This window comes from Varroa jacobsoni, unplaced genomic scaffold (assembly GCF_002532875.2).
Source record: "Varroa jacobsoni isolate VJ856 unplaced genomic scaffold, vjacob_1.0 scaffold_487, whole genome shotgun sequence".
In the NCBI taxonomy this organism is placed as follows: Eukaryota; Metazoa; Arthropoda; class Arachnida; order Mesostigmata; family Varroidae; genus Varroa; species Varroa jacobsoni.
Window position 1 is genome coordinate 157,945 of NW_019213389.1, and position 26,618 is coordinate 184,562.

The following is a 26,618-nucleotide window of genomic DNA, read 5'->3' on the forward strand; positions in this document are numbered from 1 at the left end:
GCATCTCTAACAAAATTCTGATGAGCTTTACTTAAGTTCACTTATATTATTAATCATCAATTGTCCGCCAGGCCAGAAAAAATGCACAGAGTTTTTAATTGCCACAACAAATCACTGCGTCACATTTCTATTATTCGATAAGTAACATTGGCCCCTGTGCTCTACGTCCGGTGTCTCCCTTGGGCATTTCATCAGACGGACAACTGGCTTTCAGTACGAAACGGATATTGTCTATGCCCGGGTTCGCACACAATGTGTTCCTATGATTAGCAGGCAAATACGGTACCCACGAAGCTATCACGAGGACACGTCAGAAAAATCAGAAGACCTATCGCGGCTAATTCGTTTGATAATAACTGGTCAAAGAGATTTTACATATTTCATAAAAGGTAAACGACAATAAATAGAAACACGCTTGGAAGGAAAAATAGTGGATTTGAAAGCATCTGGCTAATATGGACGTGGAGACGGCAAACTGACGCGAAGGCAAGTTTATCATATGGCCTTTGACATCAAAAGGTGACATCGTATACTCAACGATGATCTTCATCGTAGTTGAAAGGCAGCCTATCTTCTACATATGAATACTTATTAATTTATTGATATGAATGGTTGAAATCTATCGAAAAATAAGACGTAGAGGGCAACAGTAATCTGAGAAATACGTACCACCTTATTTTCTAACAATGCCAAATACACAGAAGCCTTTAATTCAATCCAATTGCTACTAAATTACACTATAAAAAAAGTACTATAATTCGTACAAGTAGTTGCTCAAACGATTGAATCTGCATGAACTAACCTGACCCTAATGTAAGCCTGTATCGTAGAGAAGGTCCATTGTATCCGAGATACAAACAGATAAGCAAGTTGCAACAAGGTGTTAACGAAGAGATTGCCACCTCGATCGCCTATTATGTCGAAACTATCGATAACATCAAATAATAAGTTATTATTGGTATGTTCGATAATTATGAACAGCATGAGCAGGTTAACATGACTCGGACAACTACTTATTAACCTTTATTCTAGATGCTCAATTGAGGTTTATGGCGCCTTTGACCGGCTTCACATGTCGTTAGTAATTTGCTACACGGCATTTGCACGGACTCACCGACGCAATGGGAAACCGAACACAAAATTGTCAAATCGAAAAATAGCGCCTATGATCACTAGAGAGGTGCTTCAATGAGCTGATAGAATCTGATAGCTCTTGTTACCGCTAATGAACGGATCTCGTTTGTCAGGATTGACTGCCTTGTCCACCGAAAGTAAGCCTTTTTATATCGATGTAACTGGTTGTTTACCGGACGCTGCTTCAAATCGGCTTCGTCTATGAATGGTCGATGTGATTACATTAAACGAGACTAGCATCACACCGATCTCGGCCCTAATTCGAAAACTATCATTCATTGTCGACAAGGGTTCAGGTCAGGTGAATTATTAGTATTTGCTCAAAAATCAGAATTGCTGCTTTCATCTTAATTCTTTCTCTTTTATACGATTTATTCAGTGACGTTCAGAAAGAGTCTTGTTTTATAAGCGAGCTGTCCGCGTCCGGACTAGCAGCGTAAAGGGGGTAAGTTTTTTGCGCCCATTTAGCCCTATGTAAGTAGAAATACGGTACAATGGATGTAAATACCGAGATCCGACTATTTTGATGCGCTCAGTAACGCATGCACTGTCACGGTATAGGTTATATAACCGGACAAAGCCGTAAGGCAATCGCTTAAGCAAAAGCACTCTTGGACGCTGTCAAATAAATAAGGGAGTACTTTGGTGAAAAACGATTCTACCTCACAGAAGAATAAACAATATATTAACAAAATAATCCTACAAATAAATTTCACTCAATCAAAAGGAACAATAATAAGTGAACCATACGTTGACACCTCTAAAAATACCGAAGACTGCCCTACTGATCAAAGGCACTTTCATTCAATAATATTCAATACATTTGAGATCGGTGAACTTGTTTACTGAGGTGTGTTTCGGCGATAGAAAGACTCATACATGCTTTTTAGAAAGAAGCTCCCTAGTTTTATGTGCAGACGCCATTCGCTTTTAATGATATCTGGTTGAAACATTGTACGCTGGTGTAGGCGTATAGATAGTGGAATTCGGTAGTATTTGTGGGCCCCCGTGATAAATTAATGGGTAACGCATTTGCATGCTAATTTTACGGACACATTGTGGTTTGGGTTTGAACTTGGGCGTCGACTGTATGATGGAACGTTTAACGACGACATCGAGCTCAAAATATAGAGAATTCGTTTTTAATAGAAGTGGGTTGGTAGAACGTTATTCATAGAAAAGAAGATTCCGTGGGGGAAAACGGCACACTTTTGCACTGAATCGCACACATCTATTAAACAATCGAACTTCTAATGTAGAATGATCGAGAGAACATTTAGCTTTGTTATTATGGTAGTAACGACTAGCGAGAAAAACTGGTGAGAACTAGTATAGATCCCTAGCATTTATTGACTGTGTTACTAAATTTTTGAAATAACTATTGTAATTATTATAATGATAATTTTGAAAGAATAGTTTTGGTCATTAGAAAAATTCGTCTACCGATATCTGTTGAACAATTTTCACAGGTAAAAAAAACTAGGCGTTGATGCTACGCAGTTTATTCAGAAACGCTCGCACAGAAATTTGCTTTTTTGTTCCATATGTAAAGGTATACACGTACTCTAACGACGTTGATTATAAATTGTATTATTTATGTATTATATAGATCCACACAGCTCAATAAGGCGTAAGGCGCGGTAATCGATTTGAATGTTATTAATAAGAGAACTACATCTGCTTCGGAGTCTTAATTTAGTAGATCATAACGCTGTCGTCTGTTACGTTCATCTTTCATACAGCATATATCATATCAAGAGCTGAAGCAAGTATATTAGTACGACTGTACTTAACACGAGGGTTCACCGGAGCACTCGATCGTCGAAGGACAGCGCTGAGGAACTTTAGTCCCTTCTCAACGCCAGGTAGAATCTCACCCATCAGAATTGCTTAAGAACCTCTAATGGCTTTGTTCTTATGCCTCAAGGCTAGAAGAACATAAGTCGGCGCAAGTTAGGACAGAAAAAAGAAAAAGTTACGAAGTCAACGCATGTAGATGTTTATAAAGCATTATCATGAAAGGAAAAAATAGTTAAGAACAGTGGTTGAAGTCGCATTGGGACTGACGAAGATTACGCGCAGCGCAGAAACATCTGAGAATATGCTAAACATATGAATATAAATGACTAAATTAGCTTTGCTCCCTAGTTCAAATCGGTCCTGCGCTGACGTCTTCAGGGCTTTAACCGTTTGAGTTGGCTATCGGCCAACCAATCCACCCTGTCGTGCACGCCCGTTTCGCAGAGTAACAATCAAGTAGACACGCGTAGATCAGAAACGCGACCCCGGGTGGACGGGCATGCATGACAAGCAAGAAGTCATACGGGAGACGAGAAAATACAAAATTGAAGTTGTTATGTCACGTCCATTTCAACACTGCAACGTATTGTGCCCAATGAGATATACTAAACATTAATTCAACCTTATAAAAGGTTATCCTTGTTTGCTGAAACAACCTCGGCGTTTAGCGTTCATCTGATTTAGATTTGAAGTTGTCGACTGCTGTCCTCCAATCTGACTATTATGAGCGGTCCAAGTATGCGCAGAACTATAACTACTGAGCACTGTATAATATATCTACAAGAAAGCTAGATTACATCTTTGTAGAGTGTGAACATGTTAGGAGAGCGGTAAAATTTTAATAATAGATCCCGAATACTAGTGTTATCGACCATACGGCCCTTCCTAGCGGTTCGCGTTAATGTCCGCATAGCATGTCGGCAGTTCGGTGTAAACTGCTTGTCGACCTTCCGGTTCACTTGTAAGTCGAAAAGCCTAGGAGGCCACTGGGGTCGTGAGTTTCCAAATCCCCACGTGTGCCCCCACCTGTACATATATCTGTAGCTGTAGCTATGTGTTAGAGTACGGGTACTAGCGATAATAGTAAAAATAGTAATTATGTAGGTTACAGATGTTGTAGTCAAATAGCACGCGACCGCCACCTGGTTCAGCTCGACTCAACTAATAGAATCGAGAGCTGACGCACTAGTGCGACGCCAGTGAGTGCAGGGTTTCTTAGTCACATATTGCTCTTATTGCTTGCACGTCGTCGACTCGACAGATACGCGCGGACCTCTAACAATGACAGAAAATCTGGAAGACAAATCTGTACTGGGGCACGTCATATTTGCTGTTTTTGCGTTCTATTGACCACTGCTATCACTATAGTTCCCGCTCTTGTGTCTGTTGTCGCTGCTTGCTCTCAGAATATGTTACCACCTTTGAAGCGTGAGCAGCAATCATTACCACGCATATGTACCAATGTTTCCGTCTGTCACTATCTGAAATGTTTGTATCCTAAAGTTGAAACATCTATCCAGTCCCCGGTATTCGGACCTTAATGACGAGTTGCGTGACTCGCCTTAACTGGGTTAGAAGATAAGGGAGAGAAAAACTAAGCATGTATTCGCTGGAATGAAGAGTGGGGTTAAAGCCACAATGGAGTCAACATTTTGCTCCTCCCGTACTTTCGATGACCCCACTCCGACTCATTCCCAGAAAGCAAAAGGGAACTCATCCCGTTGTCTCTGCTATACCAAATGCATATTGCACTTCGACTCTGTAATCAGCAGACACAGCGTTACTTCTTGCTAGTTTTCCCTGCTGCCATCTTGCGATCGCTGTTGTTGTTGTCTACGCTCGGATTGACGGACCTAAAACCGTGCTCGCCATCTGACTTCAGCAGAGTGTATGGTCGTTGAATAACGGCGAGAAGCGCTCCAGATAGAACGAGCGAAAGATTACGAGACAGCTGAAGCTTGACACACACACTGATTGTACAATCTTTTTGAATAAGGATCTATGTGTGCGTGAGTTTACAGAAAATTTGGCTGTAGCCCTTTAAATCGTAAGATAAATATCGACATCATTGTTACTTCTTTCTGTTCCGTCGCCTCAAAGTAGCTATTATATTGTACAATTGACGTTTGTTACGAGACCTGCTCAAGCCTTTTTTCACAATGTCATACACAGCTGAATCCATCACCCTTTTGGTCCCTTACTCTTTTTCCGTAAAGAAGGTAGAAAAGCGAAGACAAGGCGTACCCCCGACAGATACTTGCTATCTGAAACAAACTGATGTTATCAATATATTGTGGTACTGTTCGTTGTAAGAGTGCTACGCTCTGCATGAGGCCACTGGTGGTTTTAGAGCGTTTAAGTTGCCTCCAGCTCAGCGATTTCAACGCCAACGGATAGCCAGTCAAAGCAATGAACAGGTAAGAAAGCCACAGCGCAATCCTAGTGGCAACGGCCTATAACAGCCGTATCGTAGTGCGCGGTAACTGCTGCGTAAAAAGAAGCGACTTATGGCAAAATCATTTCTCTCCTTACGTCGATAGACAGACAGATATTGTATAATAGATACACCATGTCTGTTGATCAAGTTGAACGAAGCAGACGATATTGCTAGCGATGTCACATTCAGCGTACACGGAATACAGACAGGGCTAGCAGTAATAGTATAAACTGCTATTGTTAAGTAGCATCAAAAAACTAAGCAACACATTTACGTATAAATCTGAGTGTAAACAAACGACCGAACATTTATTAACATCAGATATAAGAATACATCGTATAACAAAATTCAATTGAGAATCATAATAACTAGGCCCTAATAAAAAACAGACAATAGACAAGTCATTTTATTTAAATGCGCATGCATAAACGAAACGCGCTATTATATATTTGACAGAGATTTAGCGTTAATAGTGAAAGTGGTATTTAAATACACCTCAAATACGTTATCCGTTTTTTTAACATGTGTGTTCTCGTCTATCGCGTATTATGCACATGCTTGACCGACCAATGCTCTATAGAAAATGTACTTATAATGATCTGATGTCATTCATGTTTATTTTGGCGCCTGTGTATTCATATACAATAGACACACTCGACATACATCTAACGCAGCATGTGGAACGAAGACACACCCTTCTAGGATTCTGTAACTTTATTCAGTCAAGTTATCGGGTACAAAACGTCGCCCATAGACCCATCTGCTACACCTGTTCGTTCGCGTTGGTTACTGCCGCTCCACAGTGAGGACAAGCGACGACGCACTCATCCCTCTGTTGCCATTGGGTCCTGTCTCTGTGGCGTCAGAGAGTCGCCGTTCATCTGGCCTTGTAGCCACTTACAGTCGGCTTCATCACGGCCGCAATTGTAGCACTAAACCAGGGCGCCACCAGAATGTCGTCTGCTCTGAACGGACCGTTACGCATGCGCAGACGACTAAGCGCAGACCCCCAAACTCTGATTGGCTGGTGGCACAGCAGCGACCACAACAGACGACACCGGCGGCGGTTGTTTGTTTGCTGTGTGCGGCCGTGCGGCCGCCTCCTAACAGCGGTAACTGTCTCTCTTCCCCTAGCGAGCAGCCGCAGCAGATATTGCTGATGCTGTTGTCGTTGTTGTTGTGTAGAAGCGTAGTTCTTGTTTGCTGCTTTTGCCATTTCAGGGACGAATAAAGCTAGCTAGTACTACTGTGAGTGCTTGACTATTAGTCCAAGTTCGCGAGTTGTGTCACACCTTTAGCTATCTGGCTCGGTGAAGGTGGGAGCCACTACTTGATAGAGGGGAAATTATTTTCTTTATCGTCGTCGAGACGGTGGCGACCTGTGGCGGTGCGTATCCTAGTGGTAATAGTGAGCGAACGAGCTGTTGTTTGTTGTTCATGGTTCGTCCAGCTGCTGCTGCTGATGTTACTGGCAGTCTGACCTGCTGTTTTTTTTTTATGTTGACGACGAAGCCTATGCTGTTGTATTTAGTCGACCTGCATTTCTTCCCGTTTGTGCTGATAGGTGGCCGTCAAGTCTGTTCCTGTCATAAGCTGTTCGCAGCTTGATCTATGCCTTCTAGCGTTGATTTTGTTGCGGTGGATCGGCGACACGTTAAGTTGATTAGAGAAGAACTCGCTGGACAGCTATGACAGTTATGACTAACAAGCAAATGCTGAGTCGACATTCTATGCAACGAGTTGCTAATAAAAGCACAACATTCAGTGGAGCATATAGTGGCTTTAGCACTGACTCTACGGAAAATTTATAAGTGGGTACGGCGGTTTCGGTGCGGTCGGCATTCGCACAGTCTGAAATAGAGACAGTCAGACCGACGTACATAGGGTCAGCCCGCCAACCTCGTTGTCCCTTTACGTTTTGACGAATGGCACTTCGCAGCATAGCAACAAAGACTCCTCCACCTGTTTTTGTATTGGAAATCCCACAGACACCGAAAAAGCGGCCTGGCGGTGCAGTTCACCAGAGTCAGCATCAGCCTCCAAACCCGAAAAGTGTCAGTGTAGTTATCACAAAAATGACAGCAGATAGTATCGAACCCAACAGCAGCGGAGATGGGATGAACCTACAGAGAGACAGTGCTGATACTGCAAGTATGACTCCTACAGCTGCTGCCTGTGATAGTGACGTGAGTAGCCCACATCGGCAACAACAACCTTATGTACAGCACAACATTGACCGGTATTTTACACCACAACCGGCGTCCCCGACGCTCCCAAACCAATCGTTACCAGCCCAGACGTTGCCACAGCAGACACAATCCTTCCAGTCCGATCAGTTGGTATTAAACCCGCCTGTAGATAGCAAAGATAGCAACCACAGCGTGAGTGAATATGACAGCAGCGTCAGCGGTAGCAACAATAACAACGACCACAAACCACAAAAAGAGAATGTACCTAATACAACGACGCTGCTGCCATCGTCGAAAAACGGTCAACAGCGGAGCAGCGGAGGCAACAGCAGGCAGAATTCGACGGCACGCAAGGGGACCAGCAGCCGGCCGACGGCCCGTCGCAACACAGGTAAATCTCAAACGACCCGCACTCAACGGAAACAGCCGTCAGGACAGAAATCATCACAACAAAAGCTGACCTCCGACGTTGACGGCGGTGTAGTGAAGACGCAAAGTAACAACGACAACCAGGATGAAGACAAGGATGTAAAACGCATCACCGATTTTTTCCAACTTCGGCGAAGTCATCGGAGAACGAAGGGCGAGATGATCAAGTGTAAACAGATGCTTATGGAGGAAAAGGTGCTACATGCTGATGAAACAGGATTCCAGATTGTTAAGTTTGAGGATAAAGGGCGAGGTGTTATATCGAACGCCAATCTGAAAGCTGGTGATTTCGTTCTCGAGTATGCAGGCGATCTCATTGATTTAAAAGAAGCACGACGTCGTGAAGAATTGTAAGTATGCAATAATTATCTTACATTTAGCTTACAATTAACTGTAATTATGATAACTTGTTTGTATTATATTTGTTTTTGCATATAAAAATATTTTCATACATTTTTTCTGTGCAGTTGACTGTGCAAGTGCTTTAAACTTCCTACAGGATGCACGTGCACACTACTAAGTTTTTACGGGTTTTTCATAAAAAGCAAAGCTTTCCTTACGCTCATATCGGAGTTGTTTTTCAGCGGTGTCATTATACAAATCAGATTGAGTATTGTTCTATCACGTACGTTAATGGGCGCTATGAACGGTTTTAGACATGCAACTTTATCGTATTTCTAATTGCTTGTATCGTCCACGCTCATCTGTAGCCCTTGCCAGACCAGAAAAATAGTTCGATTCATATTCGCCTTTAAACATGCTTTTATTTTTATATATAATGCTAATGGTTTGAACGATCGTTAGCTCGCTTTGCGGCCCCAAATATCTAAACTGAACGTTTTTTTCAAATAGACGCTATCTTTGAAGCGTGCCCACCGGAAGTTACTTGAATTAGCTACTTGTTGACATCGTTTCTAAAGCGTGTTGCATCTAAATTCTACCCATGGGCTAGTGTGAGTCAATCACTAAAGCTCCCCGTCATTTAAAACGGCGACGTTTCGTCCAACACACTGACCTATTGACACGAGTCAATCACGAAAGCCATGACGTATAGCCCCACAATTGAAGTGAGCTGATAGTATGACTCAGATCCTATGATTTGTTGGCCTAATACACATTATTTCATTTATGAAATAAATTAAAGAAACCGAGATAGTAATGGGCTGTTTTCTCCTTGATTGCAGGTATGTACGGGACGCAGCTGTGGGGTGCTATATGTACTATTTTCAACATGAGAATACGAACCACTGTATCGATGCTACCCTTGAGAGTGACCGCCTTGGTCGACTGATCAATCATTCAATTCGGAGCGCGAATCTAAAGACAAAATCTGTTACAATCGGTGGTATCCCGCGGCTAATATTTGTCGCTAAGCGAGATATTATCGCCGGTGAAGAACTTCTTTATGACTACGGTGACCGTAGTAAAACGTCGCTTCAAAGCCATCCTTGGTTGAAAAATTAAATTTCCAAAACTAACACCAAACTGTTTCATCACGTTTGCATTAGCCTTTGAGCCTGCCCATACGTGGCGAACTTCGTTGGATTTAGTAAAGTAAGCAAGCTTTACAATCCAAACGTTAATGCATACGTCTCGCTTCAAGATGATACGACGACCGTACGGCGTTTGACTTAAAGAGACAGCTTGTTTTTCAAGAAATTCGTGCGATGTACACGAATACATGTTTACTATCTGCTGTTACCGAGATACTTGGTTGGTGGCGGAGCGTGCCTCATCGCTTCGATGTCAAAGTGCCAGTATCTTCACTTTGAAATGGTTTCAAATGTGTCAAATCATAGATTACTAAACGAGCACAATCCCCGTCAAACCCACCGAACATAATGTATTCACACGACGAGAATAGACACAACACATTATTCAGAACATAGAATTTATAATGCTTTATCAATTCGACGAGATTAATTTATTAGATTTTAATCACATACGTGTTAACGACGAATTTGTTAGCTGTACAAAGGGTTCTTCTACCTATCTATAGTCGCTTTGCAGAAAAAAAAAAACGCGGAGTAAGTACGCTACGCCGACGGGCATGAAAGACGCGGCGCCACTCGTTCTTATATCTTGCGTTTTCTCTTGCGTTTTTTACAACCTAATGAGCAACCTGCGAATGTACATATCGCGCTACCCACGCCACGGCAAAAGAGTGGTGAAGTTGACAATAAAATAAAAGAGATAAGTCTATTATAGCAATTACAAGTAAGTGTATCTTGAATAAGCCATTGCAGCGTGTTCATACGATGCCAGCAGGCAAACAGTTTGTACATAAGTTTGTAGCACATGCCTATATATATACGACCATTACAGCAAGATATAATAGCAACAATAATGTTTAATATTAATGATGAAGATAAAGTGTATTAATGATTTCATGGAATACGAATAGCTGGTAGCTTCAACGGCAACGGACGACGTATTGTACAGAAGAGGCTGCCGTTCGTCACCTGCTTTACGCCGCATACCAGTTCAACGTAACCGTTGTATAGAAACAAACTGATAAAAATATCATGAAACAGGAACAAATAAAACGATATCTGAATGACCCATACATTGGGTTTTATTCTGTACATTTGGCTGTCAGCAACCGTTTATGGCTTGATCTTCATTTCGACAAAATGATAGAAGCTCAAAGGATTAAGACATCGCCTAATCAGATTTTTGGTCATTTATTACACACCAGCTGTTGATTTTTAAGTAGATGCAAGTGGTTTACGGGTATATCGCAGTGCTTGTGCCGGCTTGGTTTCATGAAGTAGAAACCTGAAATTGTAAACGACAGCGCTTTCCCTAAAATTTACAAAGAGTTACAAAAGCTCTCTATAAATTATTAGATCCTTCGAAAACACTCTGCCTTATGTAAATAAATGAAATATGGTCTTATGAAGGTTTGTCACTTTGTAAGTAGCGATTGTTTAAGTTACAGAATCTACTGGGATACGGTCCTCGCCCAGTGATCCCACACAATATCATTACGTAGAAAATAAAGGACGAGAAACAATAATGGTAGAAGCACAAATCATGTGTGCATAAGGGAATATTTGTGAGCTTCTGCGAAATTCCTATTAAAAACCGCATGGCAACTAGGGGGGAAAACTACATTCGAACCGCCCTTATGCTCCTGCCTACTTTGCATATATTTCAGGTAGCATTGGATTTGAAATTATGCCGTAACGATTGCGGAAAGCGCTGACAACACTCAAAAAAAAAAGAGGTAGAAAAATACGTTTTAGGAACATAATGACCAGATTGTTAATCTTTGGATCTTAATGTATCATATTTCTATCAATGATCATTATTGCCATGCAGAACATGACGACCTGGGAAAAAGACAACCTGTTTTCTCTTATTGAAAGCGTACTATCCTAATTTGTAGCTGCAAGACGCAGTTTAAATTTTCGTTGTTTCTTTCGGCACCTTTACATCTTTCGACCCTGATATTTTCACCATCAGGGTCATCCCTTTAATGTGAGATGTTTATTCCGAACCATATATGCCTGTGTATGATAGGCATACCTGCGAGAGGACTATAAAAGGTAACGCAGGAGAAGAAGACAAATGTTGAGGGGCATATAATTGTACCCGAAGAAATTTTTGGAGGCAACTTACCTTCGCTAATATAGCATATTAGAACTGATAGTCGTAAGATGTATGCTATTCTCTTTTTGCTTTGTCGTATTTCGCTATTTTTCTCTTCTATTCTACGAAATTTTGACTTTAAAAGTCAACCAAGTCCAGATTCTTTTTCTCTTGTGATGTTTTTTTACACAATATAAAAGTAGGCTATGTGAGCGCCCACTTTCGCATCGGGCAGTTGCCACTACTCAGGTACAATATTTGCGTGACGCTGCTGAATAATTATGATTGACCGAAGTAGCTCGCTTGGTTTGCCATGATTGGGGACAAAGAATCGATATGAATAAATGTTTGACACTATAAAACACTGTCGAAATTAGAAATGTTCGCGTATACTCTATCATCTTCAGACGAAAGCCGCGACAGTCGCGGCAGTAACAACAATCCGGACACGTTTGGACGTGCAATTTGTTTCTACAATTCCTGTTGTTGTTGTTGTTGCCTTATGAAATTGTAGAAGTGAGAAAGGTAGAGTATGGAAAGAGTATCGAGACTGAGCGCGAACAAACATCGAAGTCAGGTATATGTGTAATAACAATGTAGTCTTAGAAGAAGGGGAGGACGACGAAGAGAGACATATTCTGTTACTGTATATCGGTGGACAGATCGAAAAAAGGAAGACAAACCAAAAAATCGACTTGGTCTATTCTAGTGTTGTTGCTGTTTTTTGACAGCGGACGAGGGTCGAATCCGAGATGAAACGAGACGATGGTGTGTTTACCTGACTCTCAGAGGAGTTCGGTCGTGTTCGTGTTTTTCTTAGAAACGGCGTACGTTTTTTTCATTGCATCTTTGTACTAATTATATTCTCATTTCTGCGGCTGATGATAACGCCGATTTTCGTAGTTGCGGCAAGGGCTATACCCAGCGTGGCTACGTTCGTTCGCGCACTTTAAATGTTTAGTCAAAGGTTAAACTGCTGTTGCTGATTTTGTTACAGTCGCTGTCGACCTTGCCGCGGTGGTCGTTGTCGATTTAAGCTATAGAGGTGAGTGTTGCAACAGTTGCATGACAATCGCAAATAGGATTTCGTGCAAGTGATGGCGCACAGCAACAGCAGGAAGCAGAGAAAAACACACAGGCCAACTACCACTTGGTTTGCGCGCTTGTCCAGTTGGAGCTAGACTTAACCGATCTGCTGCTACGGGGCTGGCCGGTCGGCCGGCAGGTACATAAGCAGACGACATAGCAAAAGTTACGGCAACCTCGCTGACGACACGGGGAGGCGTAAGTAACTATAAACGCTGTGGATTATCGCTAGAGAGAATCGAACAGCCAACCAGTCCTTTATACGCCGTTTTGATGTTTGTTTGGGAGCAGCAAGAGCCTAATAGTTGTAGCAGAAGATACTGGAGATTACTGCTGTTGCCGTTGCCAATTGAGCTTGATCTTAAATGGGAAGAGGAAGTAGGAAAAACGAAACATTTCAGCAGGACACAATTAAAATACCAGTGAAACTTATATAAGGATACGAAAACAGCATAATTTTATGTTGCCGTAGCGATTGATGATGACGATGGCCTCGATAGTAACGTTACTGCGGTCGCTGCTTTTCGTTGTTGTTCCGCACCGAATTGACCCGTGACGGGTCTGTCTGTGTGTTCTTTAGCACAGCGTTGTTATTACTGGACTAAAAGGATGGCGGCTGTACTCGCATGAAAGTAATCATTGCTATAGAATTGTAACGTTAAAGTAATCCAACAATGCATGGTCCTGCGTGGCGTTCTGAGACTAATTGTTATATCAACTTTGGCTGCTGTTGCTGGTCCTGTTATTAATGTGCCAGTGGTGGGCGACCCGAAATAAACTAATCCTTTGTACTATTACTACTTATATACGTACAGTTTCTCGGCGCACTGACCGGACATCAATGAAACATCAATAGCAGCAGGGGTCGATTTCTGAAAGAGAACTGGAAGCCGAGCAAACCGCAGGCAGCAACAGACAGCCAGCGACAACCAGGCTAACACTACGGTTATCGCTCGCTGACTGAGCGCCTGCCGCGTGATGACGTTCGTTCCGGTCAGGCAGACTGCAATGACGATGGCGACCATGATGGCTAAGTATCATAGTGGAGGTCGAGTTGAAAAGACGCCGTAGCTACATGTAAGCGGCGGCTGAAAAGCTGCCAGAAACCTGATTGCCGCTACGATAACGAGAGACTGACTGCTAGTGGAAAACAGATGAGCTGAACTGCGATGATACAGGGTGTGATAACCGTGGTGAGAGTCACCACGGTGACGACAAAAATGATCATTATCAATGAGGTTTCTCACCTCTGTGACGGCCACATAGTTATTTACTTATTTACTCGTGAGAGTAAGACAACGCGGGAGTATAAACAGAGAGAAACGAACCGGGTCGGAGAGAATCGAAATGATTAAAAAATAAAGTTTCCCGTAATGGCCAAGCTCAACGTTGTAGCTCTTTGCTTTGTATTCTCAGCTCAATGAAAAACGTGTGTCCGTTTCGGTCTGCTGTGAAATACTAAGGATACTGTCATTATAACTATGATCTATATGACTGCCGTTAATACATAATAGCATAATTGTTACCACCGAATTGGTCAACGACTGTTAAAGATTTCGCGTTTTTTTCATGCATTGGCTTTGACGAGTTAGCATTGCGGAGAAGATCTTACGAGCGAAGTTGATTACTGTTATTCTAATCGCTTGTGACAGTTACCGTTTTGTTCCCATACTTTTGCCATCGTTGACTCTGACGAGCTATGGAGAAATTCGGTGCTTTCTGAATGCCTCTCGAGGAGCGAGAATGGCCGAAGTGGGCAGTAAAGTTGATAAAATAGGCAGAAAGATAATTCTTTAGCAACTACGTTTGCCGGCAAGATCCTTATCTAACTATTGTTATTCAATTGTCCAACGCTAAATAGTCTTCTCTAAACCTATCCTCGTCTCTCGCTATATTCGTGTCTTGCCGTCTTTTCAGTATTTTACTTTTATTATCATCTTCCAGAAGCAAAAACGATACTCAAATTCGACAACGGTGACGACAACAATGGCAAAACGCAACGAAATCGACTCGAGTGAGAAAGCAAAGGAGATTAGACTCTGACGCAGAAAAGATTAGCGCAAATATTAGGAACTCATCCATTAACTGATGTCCGAGGTTAGCTATCGGTATAACGACAATGTCATTGGATTGGTGAATCATCCGGTCAGTTGTTTGGGTCTGCTGCTGTCCATCGATCGCTTTGCTGATAGCATTTATCTGCTAGTGTCTTACGCTAAAGACAGTCGTCTATGGAAGCTACGAATTAAGCAGCGAGCAACGAGGCAATGGCAAGAGATGTACACCGGCAACACTACGTAGTAACCACGACATCTGACTGTTGCTCGTTGTTCTCTCTATCGACTCATCTTAATTTGTATGGGTGCTTGTGAGTGCATGTCTTCATCTGCCTGTCGTTCGATCGGTGTATACCTCGATTCACTCATTGGTCGCCCTTTTCTGCCATTGATGCAGATTCTGCTCGATAACCGTAACTGCAGAACTGCTCAACTGCCCACTGCTGCAATTGCAGCTAATTCCAGAAACACTGTTGCATAAGCGGCATTCATAGCAATTTCTGAGCAACGCGCCGGTGCGCGTTTTTGCTATTACTTTTATTGCCGTTGTTGTTGCTGCTGGGATGGCTCACCACTGCCATACTTGATACTGCTGATACTTTGCGCATGGACAGCTGTTGCTGATTCTGATGGCGCTCCTTTTCGCCGTCGTCGCCACCGTCAATGGAGCGCCAATGGGTGAGCAGAAGGAGACAGAGCCAAAAGAACACAGCAAACAACATTGCAACAAAGGAATGAAGGCATGTAAAGAAAAAAAAAAAGAAAACAGAGACACAGACATCGACGCAAATCGAGATGCGAAGAGCCACTAAGAGAGAGTTACCGAATGGCTGTAAGTTCGTTTACTCGATGACGATAGCAGCTAGATTGGGCAAAGGCAGTACGCCGCCCGCGACGCTTAGCTAAGACAGACAAACAAATGGAGAAGTTCGTCGGTAAGCAACCGTTACATTAGTGGCTGTATTGGCCATGAAATAACAAATTATAGTATCTCTCCCTTAGGGACGAGAACAAAAACATATCGATCGTAGGATAAAGTTTTAAAACACACCGTAGTATTCGCCAGGGTAGATGGCTGTAACGACATGGAGGGGCTCTAGCAGACGACAAGAAAGACGCTGATCGTGCTTAATAATAATAATTACTTTAAAATTCTGCAAAAGCTAAATCGGAAAGAAGACGCGCCATTCAGCATGTTAGAAACAGTGAGCCAATATGCCAAATTTAAATTTTAATGCAGTGTGCTATGATGCTAGCCTGATCCGCATAGATCAGTTATCAACATAAAGAGATTTCTTATTGAATTAAGGCTCTATATAGTTCAGCACCAATGGAACACGAAAGTAACTTGAAAGTTTTGAAGTGAGTTTAGACAGTCAGCATTGATTACAGTGCGAACTTTTTTCAGCCAAAGCTTTTTTATACACGAGGAGCTATTAAATGATGCCGATTTTTGTTGTATGTTGCATTTTTGTTTATCGATAAGACATAACCGCAGCTTACGTACACATCAAGTCACAGCAGTGACACATGCATCGGCAGTTACTCATGTGTTTCGAAGCACTGCCCGTGTTGTCATGGATCGATTCACATCATTTAAAAACATTCCAGCTATAAGCGATTTTGTGGTAATTGCATGCTGGCTAATTTAAAGCCAACATCGTTAGGTAGCAAATACTTTACAGTTCCGCGTGTATTCCCACCAGCTTATCGTCTGTGTTTTAGTCCCGCCATCCGTATGGCTCGCGTCTTGTCCGTTCCGACAAGCGTGAACACAAGATCTAGAAGCCAATAAAACTATGTTTTTTTTTTTAAAAAGAAACACCGACTGATTTGATTTTTTTAGTGAAGACCATGCTCTTCTTATTTGAATACCTTAAAAAGTGAAATTATTCGCTAACAGCCCAGCTAACCTTGAAGTGGTCAGTAAATATGCTATCTACACTAGTCATCGAAATAGTTTAAACAGAGAGTTCCTTAGAATGCCTGGTGCATCTACTATCCGCCATAAGATATGGAATCCGGCATTATGGCCAATCAAAAATTCCGCTAAGTATACTGGCTGATTGGGTCAATAGTCTAGAAATTATGCGAGTATTGTAATGGAAAGATTCAACAGGTAGATCAACAGTTTACTCAATGGAACGCGAAAGGAAATGTAACGTTGATTAAGAGAGAAACTTAGTTATTTTGTTAGGTTATTGCATAAGTAATGCTTATTTCGTCAGTTATCTTCTTTGTTGCTTGTGTTGCTTATGGTTCGTAATCGTATTTCATTAAAATCAGAGACTTCCTGAAACGATCCGTCTCAGATGCGGCGTACCCAACCAGATCTTTTATGGCTGACAATGCCACTCAGACGAGGCGTACGAGCTTTATGGCTTAAATGGCTTCTTCAGCCCATAGAATGCACTCCACTCGAATTTGCTTTGCTCGCTTTCTAACTTTGGCCGATCTACCGTACAGTGTTGTTTCACGAATCGAAGTATGGCTAAACACTGGGGATTGCAGTACGGCACTAGTAAGCCCTTAGTCGTTTAGTGCTCCCTCTGTTTTTCTTCATGAGGCAAAAAGCATAGTTTTTCTTCTAGCTGCAGCCAGGTGGGTTGCAGGGGCAAAGCGCTCCATTACGCGCTTGCTTTGCGAGCTGGTAACCCGCAAAAGATTCTGCCATCATCGAAGCTATGTATCTGCATGCTTTTTCCTGGTATGAGAAAAGGTAAAGTGATACTTCTTTCGCTTGTTTTAATCTATGCTCGTAGTACAAGCATATAGGTATATATAAGTACAATAGGACAAGGCAGTCAGTTCCAAGAATATCTACGTATCCGTACATTATGCTTTACTATCTCGCCTTACCCGCTCAAGGTGTTACAGCTAGGTCGGCATAATTGCGTCACAAATATACATATATATATATCCCGAGAGAAACCTTCCCGCTTGCAATCCGCTTTCCCGTCGTGTCATATACCTGCCATTATGTAGTTTCGAGCTGACTCTCAGACTTTCATCGCTTTCAAAATAGCCAGAAGAGATTGTGCTGAACTGCATACTTCATTGGGAGCATCGCTTGGCGTGGGTCAGCCAGCAGCGTAATAGACGTTACAGGTACCGGTAAGTGCAGTGTGTGGGGCGTCCTTTGCCCGGAGGGAAAAAGTCGGAAGGATGGGTTAACGCTGTAATGGTCTTTGAAGGCCAAGCAAATGCTTATGTTTTCGTTCATAGGAACCTTTCGTTTATGATGAGTACTGTGACAACCACTACAACCGGCAGCAGCTCAGATTACGCTTTCGGGGGAAACAGGAGTACGTTTCGGGGGAAAGCTTGGCACCGGCTCGTTTTCCGGTTCAGCTCTGCTATCTGAAGTGTATCATTTAGTAGACATATTGAGTAGCCAAGGATGTCGCGAGCGGTGTTGCACAGCAGAAGGTAGCGGAGAGTTGGGAGAAGCTTTTTTATTCTTACAATTGAGCTCAGGTTTCTGTCGTCTCCATAAAAGGCCATAAAGCCTGCACCGCGGTAAGGGTCTTTTCCGCCATGTTTCGTTACGCGACTCGATTGCAGGCGAGGGCTGCACGCCATTGATGAGGTGAGGGTGTGTAATAGCCTTCTTATGAGCTTCTGAAGGAACTGACACCCAAGCCATGCCAATGGGGACTAGAGTATTATGCGGGATTAAGTTATGTGTTGTGCTTGCTGGCTATAAGGTGGGAGAACTCATAAAGGGTCTACAGCAAGTACTACGCGTGCCGTCAGTACGATTGACGCCGTTACCTACTAGGTTCTGTGCATCTATCTCTGATATTCGTTTCCGATAGGACTACACTATATAGTTTTGATTGTAAACTTGCTTTTTTTGGTGTGTTTGCTTACCGCACTGAACGTAGCGAAAGATGAAGTGAATCAATGGGCTTAATAGGAAGGTTGCGTATTGACTGCGTATCACAGTCGTAAGTCTTCAAACATTTTAGTTGCTACACGCTTTGGCAACCTGTGTTATTCTTAAATAAAACCACAATGCGAACATACAAGAATCAGTGTCGAGATATTGCTTCTCGTGCGTACCAATGCTATGATTATCATTATCGGCATACTGACAACTTGTATGTGTTGGGTACGAGGTTTAAAGGAAAAAGGAAAACCACAAGTGTACTCATTAGAGATTTGCAGTCTCAAAGAAAAACACTCCAAATAGTTCTCCCTTTATCCCAAATATAAGATTTTTTTTTCAAATATCTTTTCAATGAAAGGACTATTTGCAGTTCAGAACAGCTACAGCCGTCCATTGAGGCACTGTGCAGACCATGTCTCGCTACGATTTTACAAACTTGGCGCTTGGTAAACGGTACAGGTGCAGTGGTTACAGGATATGCTTCATTTTCTGATACGGTAATATGGCATTATAGAGCAGAGGTCACAGGGGATTCAAGTGCGAGATTATTAAAGTGCAGCAAAATAAACATTTACTAGGCACTTAAGATACTCAATAATCGAGCTCTCACCGGCTAACAAGTTGAATATTCGTAAGTGGGGTCTTTAGGGGGAAATACCAAACGCATTACTATTACGTATGCTTGGGATGTGCTTAAATTGCATTGCCCAGTCAACACTAATACATTGACAGGATCTATTCCACTCTCGTTGCAGCATATACAGGCGTTTGTCGGATACGCATTGTTGTGCTCCGAGTGCTGGCGTTAAGTGTGTCAGCTCCTATGGAAAAAGAAGAGAAGCAATTTCAGTATTGATGCACGCTCTGCATCATAAGTGAAGACTGCAGTTGGCTAACACGTCTATTATTTAGCGCACGCTCGTTAGTATCAGGTGGCGCCGAATCATAATAGAGACCCTCGTGTGAGGCAAATACACGCTTCAGTCACTAATATCTCACCGTTAGAAAAACGCTAGCTAATCCGAGAAAAAAATGTAATCATAATGTGTTTTCTCTTTATAGCATATTTGAGATGTAACGTATATATGTTGTTTTCATTTTCATTTCCAGGTGCGTATACGATGCCATCTCTTGATCGCCACCTACTCTACAATTTGTTGTTATCCTACGGAATATCATAATCAGTATGATAAGGTGTTCTATGACCTCATTTAATAAAGAGAGCACTAAGATCGGCAGGGTTATAGGCTAATCGTCATTTTTCGCTTTATTACACTGTAGTGCCTGACCGGCCTATCCGTTACCGATTCGTAAAGTTTTTTTTTTTGGCATTTCTAAGCGACGCCGTTAAATTTGCTTCTGAAAAATGCCTTTCCATACAATTACAAAATCGATTATCATCAATCCCTATATTAATCAATCCAGTGTTTTCGCAGTCTGATGATTACGCAGGCTCCTCCACCTTTTCTTATATACAAAATAAAGTGTAAACATATTAGTCAGTAATCTTTATCACAATCCGCATTAATAGAAAGTCAACAGAGCGCATTGAACAGCTCTGGAAATAAAAGCGTCGTAGCTGGTAAGCCGAAATTATAAAGCACTAGTTCGTGAAGTCAATTATCATGGACATGTGTATATATATATATATATATAGATTTTTCACTGTAACATAATAATAGCTTCAAACAGTACGTATAACACCGCCCTTTTCATAGACGTCACCAAGACCTGATTGAGTTTCGCAGCAATTCTTTTCCCTTATTCCTTGCAAAAAATCTCCCTGGACTAGAATATGTTATGTCTGTAGATGCGCGGGTACATTATTTATTACACAAAATACACCCAATATATTAATATTGAAAGCCTTTATTTAAGTGTCATAATAAAAAGTAAATAAAAAAAAATAAGGTTTTGCTAAGGGTTGGCATTTTCAAGCTGAACCTTTCTCTCTATAGGTGAAAAACAGTCTCGGCTCAATGGTATCCCCATAATGGTACTTACGGACGGCATGACAAACCGTCATGGCAGATTTACGTTAAGCGAATCCAAGTGTACGAAACTAAGATTTTTTTGAAGGTAAAGTAGCTTTCATTTGTTTGCTTTTGGTTTCAAACGGAAGAAGATTTTATGAAAGACGCTTTCATTACATGAATTAGTAACCATATGACCGGCTCTTGTGATAGGAGTTGTCCACGAACGTGATTCGTTCAGTTACCGTGAACCACTCTATGCTGAAACAAACTTCAGTCGTCGAACTTCGGACCGCCAGCAAAGTCATGGCGTCCTGCGCTTGCTATATAAGCTTTTCATTTAATCAAACAAATTAAGGCTCGGCTAAGAATAAGGGCTCGATAAGGTGAAACAGTTCGTATCTATATGAAGTTGCTCGATATCAGTGCACCACATTTTAAGGAATGCAGTAATAGCGCGTAGAACAACAGCTCAGCTAGTACCTTTAGCATAATGAATAAGTTCTACGTACCATTCGATGCGCGTACAATTCGGAACTGATTCATAATATTGAAGAGTTGCTGAAGACTAGCGGCCGACCAGCATCACTTTCAGGTAGTACATAGTAAATGAAAGGCGAATACTACGAGAGGTACATCATTTATACGCAGACCTATTGAAGAAAATCTATATAGACCCTATAAGAGTCTCCTAGTGGCCTTCGAAGCAATATTAAAAGATGATTTTGAGCATTTGTTTTGGGAAAGAATAGTTCAGGGTGAAGAATGCCATCTGAGTCACACATATATATTAAGTCTAAGTAAAATATAAAATGTGACGCAACTTTTCGAACTTTTAACAGCTTAGTTCTTTTACTTTCAATCGAAAAGGGCATCATTATTATCTATGACATTTTGCCATTTGGAAAATGACTTATTTTTCCCGCTGCTGTAGAGGTTTAAAATGCGTAAGTTTGTGAAATCTTGAATGGCCAATTTCGCCGTGTTGTTACAGTTTAAATAATTTTCCTATTAAATTGTAAACATATTGACAAAGATGGTTATCTGTGGTAGCAATGTTTGCTGCGTATAGTGAATGACAGAGAGCCTTCAATTATGACCGTTGCATTTTTTTCCACCATGAATCTTGCGGTGTTCGTTCGAGCGTTGTCGTATAGTACGAGTGGCCTATTTCTAACCTTGTTTACGAATTTTGGCTGTTAAATACGAAGTTTTTCATCACGTTTTTCAACTGCTGACACTACATCTCAGCCATAATCGATGAACCAGAACTCATGAAGCTGTGCTGGATAATACTTATATTAGACTATTAAACAAACACCATAAACTTAATTTAAAGTTGCACATTTGCTTTAGGATGATGTCCCGTCAACTCAGTTGAATCTACATTAATGAAACCGTTGTGATTTTCGTAGAGAATTAATTCGCCGTCACAATTCGGTGCAAAAGTTAGCTCCTGTCGCAACATAAGAACAAAAAAAAAGAAGCAAGCGTTCTTCAGTTCCTATTTTTGATTCTTTCTCAGTTCATGTGGCAGCCATTTGTTTAATTTTTCTACCTTACCACTTCAATTACTATAAAAGGCGAAAAGGGGGGTATTTTTGTGTACATCAAACCTATGCTAAAACTCGTGCATTTTGGGACGGATCAGTGACCACCAGAGTATTAAATTCTTACCTCTGCAGGGTGTCTTTCACAGGAGTAATTTTTGAGTTCAAAATTTCCTTGCTGTCCTTTTTCGATCCGGAGTATTCTAGATAGTAGAATCTTCACTGAGACTTCACAAGGTTTTGGGGTTTTTTTCCGTTATAGTTGCAATATGGAACTCATATATGCAAACCACTCGAATGTCTTAATTTTTCGTGACCCGCTACGAATGACCTAAGCGAGTAAATCTGACTGAGGGTTCTCAGATTTTTAATAGCACTTGTGCATCTCGAATGCAGAACAAAAGAAATATAAGAATAATATTTGCCACATTTCAAACTGAACGAGCGAATGCTCATGCTATTACATTTGCCTACTGCGATTAGGCTTATTGCAGAAGTAAATGCTGCAAGATGAGTTAAGGGAAAAGGCCGAGTGTAATTAGAAGTGACAGTGAAAGAGAGCAGAAACAGTTGTTTTTCCGTTCACCCAAATCCGTTTTGGGGGCAGGCCTTATTCGTTCCCGTATCTCGTGTGGTAACAGTTAAAATTGCTCAACACGACCTGTCGCCTGTATACAAGATAGTGCAATTGTGATTCTGGCTGTTGTGGGCTCTAACGTAGAAAGTTCTGTTATTTTCACTGCACAGTAAAGCTCTTCTGCCGCATGGCGGTCGTAGAACTCATGGCGCTTGTCCTTCGGAAGCAGCCAAACGGACCCGAAAACATGACCTGACTTAATTCTATTCTACATACGAATCGTAATTCTGTTCTAAAGATGCTGTAGGTAGTTTATCTTCTAGTTGACCTCTTCCAGTCTCTATCTATTAATAAACATAGAGAGCATAAGATACGTTGGATACCTTATGTGATGATTGCCATAGAAGAGCGTACTATGATCTTGTAGTTTTGGTGACTAATTTGGGGGTAATGCATGTTCTTGCAGGCGATAGGCGGAATAAATTCCATCGCTCGTTAATGATAAAAAGAGGGTATGTTGCATATATATATATATATATATATATATCGATCTGCAGTGTTGTTTTGCTGTTTGCGTAATATGACCGTGTATCGTAGTCCTATTATTATTGGATATGGAATAATGCGTGTTAGCGAGGCTGGGCATTGTAATTACAGGTGGTGCAAAGTAAGAGTAGCTATACCTCTCAAGGATTGGGGGCACTTGAAGCAAGATCCATTTGAGTTATGGTCACCTCGTTCATTGATCTGTTATACTTTTGTGATGATGGCCTAATACTGATAACGTTCATTTGCTAAATACTGGCCGTGGAGCAATCTAATTCGGTCGGCTTTTCAAGACAATTGCACAGGGCGTGGATCACTGGGCAAAGAAAGTTCCATTGGCGAGAGGCACAACTCATCGTATTATTATAACACTATTTACAAAAAAAAAAAATGGGTGACCAATAAGTTTAGCTATTCGGAACAGTGCGATGATCAATCTTCAATAGATTAATTTTCGACAGATATATTGTGAACATATATAACACACATATAATGAACGACTTGGGAAGTCAAACTATTCTCAACCCCGTAGCCGCCCACACTCACACAACGTCTCGTTTAAATAGTCTTGCTCCTTTTTAATGATCCTATGCTCTTCAGCAGCGCGAACGTAATCCTCGACACTTCACTGGCACGTATCAGTGGGTAATTCTCAGTCCAAGGCGCTATCACACATGCAGCGAATGGATTAGTATTACTTTCATTATCAATGCAGATGCGCTAGTATAGATAACAGACCGTCTAGGCACAGCTCAGAACGTGTACGCAAAAATCACAAGATATGTTGAAGCCGACTGACACAGTATCAGTACGTATTCTAAAATTATGAATTATCCGAAAGTATTTGCCAATAATCATAGCGACTTAATATTGAATATTTAATTGTTCGCGTTTCGCCTAAGTATCACTTATTGTCTTAGAACCTGAGCTAACATTGAGGCGTACGTTATTTTTGCTGCGGATACTGTTATCGTCACCACCTCTACGATTACTAAAGCTATCTACTAACAATAGGAATATAGGGTACCCAAAAAAATTGCATAACGGGTCATAACTTTTCGACTCTTTCCATTTTAGAACTGAAAATTAAGTTTTGAATGAAGAAAATTTATTTTAAACTGCTATTGCAGGTCTGAAAGCGTAGCACAAGTACAAAGGTAATAGAGCAAGCAGTTTCAGGCAAATTCACCTAAGCGACTGCAATTAGTGGGATAAAGAAAATAAGTTTGAAACAGAAAAAGCTGTTTATAGACGACTGGCCGGACGACTGAGAATATCAACGAGCACTTGTCAATCAAAAAAGTGTACAAGAGAGTCATCGAAAAGCATCCCCAAAGCCTGTAGGATAATCAGGCCATAAAGTAACAGTGTAGCACGGCATTCAAATCAGACCATTCTTTTTGACAGTATACTGACTGGAATTTATATTCAACGGAACGGAGTACCCGCACTATTTTGCTATAAAAGCATCTCTTGATGGGAATATTTTCAACAGACGTATTCGAAGGAAAACTTCCGTGGGCTACCCAGCCCGCTTCTAGGAATCGATGCCAATGGATTGATACCTGAAAGATAAGGTCGAGGCTGGAAAACAGACGATACCAGAAGGTAAAAAAGCTGCAATTGAATGGCAACAATCTGCAGCAACCATATTAAGTGTTTGTTTAAGTTTGTGAATTATCAGCAGTAAGCCAGAAGAAGGGTGATAACGTTAAAAGCTACGTTAGGAAGAGAAATTAGACATTTTAAAATAAATATCGATTAAAATTAATAAATATTGATTATACGTAAATAACAATAAAGCTATAATTAACGCCCCATATGCGTATAACGCTTAGTGATGAAGGTTATACTATATGATGATATTCTTAGAGTTGCATTTAGATCAATGACTTTTTTCACGGAAGTAATTAAAACAGGTGATGACAGTTGCACAATGATCTAGTTTTTTATACTTTTTTAAGACTATACATAAGCATTGCTCATGTCAGCTGTAAATCTCAAAGTCTTATCGTGATGTCGCACAAATGGCTTAATCTACGGTAGACGAGGTTGAGCTGCGACTCGTATTAAACATTGCTATCATCCTATATGGAATACGACGTTTGTCTTAGAAGAGGCTCTATATTTTTTAAATATATATATATAATACATTTAGATATATTCATTTAATTGATATTTAACTTCCTATCGGCACGAAATTGGGCTGCATTTACTATCCTTAGTACTAGTTTCCAGTTGTTCGTCAGTATAGCAAAAACGACACGACACCTGAACTTATAAAGACAGAGTCTTGAGAGAGGTCACCTATTTGTTGTAATGTAGTCCAGAGTCTAAAGTTAAGCAGTTCCATGTAACGAGGATGTGTGATTCTTCCGATAGACTGAGATACCCATTAACCTATGGGCCGTTGACGTCACTTATTTACGAACGACTTCAACAATCTTTGCGACGCCGTAACATAGTCCTCATAGTCGTGCTTTCTGTATAACATTGAGGATTTGCCTTCATTAGAAGATCTAGTCGAGGTGGGTCTCACTGAATTCGATACCTGGAACTTCTGCAATGAAACTTCTGTGAAACTATATGCTAACTATATGTAATAATAACCCTTTTCGGATACTACATTTGAATTAGTAAGGCCCGCATATTCATGGCTACTGTGACAACGCACGTGTGCACTGATCAACCAGACCACGGCACGTTCTTACGCAGTAAAGGTATTATCTTGTCGTTCAAGTTTCTTTTCCTTTGTAATTCGCTCATCATCTAGGCATAATAGATGTTTGCTCTGAACTAAAAAAGGTTTATAATTCATTCTTGATACTTCTATATAATGTATAGGTACTCATATTCACTCTAGATAGCTTTTTCTCCCGTGAGCTAACTGCAAAGAAACAGGATAGAATTCACTACGTTAGAGATGATCAGCTCCGAAGTAGTAGAAAAGTAAAGGCGCCGAATGTACTGATACTTCGCTGTTGCATTCAAAGAATAGATTATATTTCGCTGTTAAACACGATTAGGCTGTTAAGCATTAAATTGCTAGGCATTTTAACAGACGAGCGAGGGGATTAGAATGTTTTTGAACCTAAGTATGAAGGTAATGAACACTTTTGTGAATATTCTCGGGTATCTGAACTTCCTTTGAGTCAACACGTTCCTGGTTAGTGTAGTCCGTTTACTCTTATGTAACAATCCTTTCTCGTAAAATGCATATCGCTTGTATATACTCGCCGTTTCAGAGAACTTTGCTGTTCCTCTGATCTAGCTGCTAGAACTTGTACAACCCAAGGATCAAGTAGTTACGCGCAAGTGATTCATCTGCGACTGCTGTGGCAGAAAGGTTACATG

General features: G+C 41.2%; 1 protein-coding gene and 1 long non-coding RNA gene across 11 annotated transcripts in view; both read left to right on the forward strand.

Annotated features, from left to right (window-relative positions):
• LOC111260886 (uncharacterized) overlaps window positions 1-19,862 on the forward strand; it is a 93,529-nt gene extending 73,667 nt beyond the window's left edge. For 6 of the 10 annotated variants that reach the window (XR_002680600.2, XR_015311252.1, XR_015311245.1 and 3 more), the window contains one exon: window positions 19,729-19,862. This is a non-coding gene — a long non-coding RNA (uncharacterized LOC111260886). Of the gene's footprint in view, window positions 1-3,719; window positions 5,352-12,580; window positions 12,629-12,873; window positions 15,662-19,728 lie in introns of those variants that run through there. The other 4 variants (XR_015311251.1, XR_015311254.1, XR_015311250.1 and 1 more) reach the window with 4 other exon arrangements.
• Window positions 5,708-10,887, forward strand: Set8 (SET domain containing 8). The gene is made up of 3 exons (XM_022833965.2): window positions 5,708-6,758; window positions 6,936-8,339; window positions 9,174-10,887. Exons 2-3 carry the CDS (start codon window positions 7,297-7,299, stop codon window positions 9,451-9,453), a joined length of 1,323 nt encoding a protein of 440 aa, XP_022689700.1. The 5' UTR covers window positions 5,708-6,758; window positions 6,936-7,296; the 3' UTR covers window positions 9,454-10,887.
• Window positions 19,863-26,618: the final 6,756 nt, after the last annotated feature.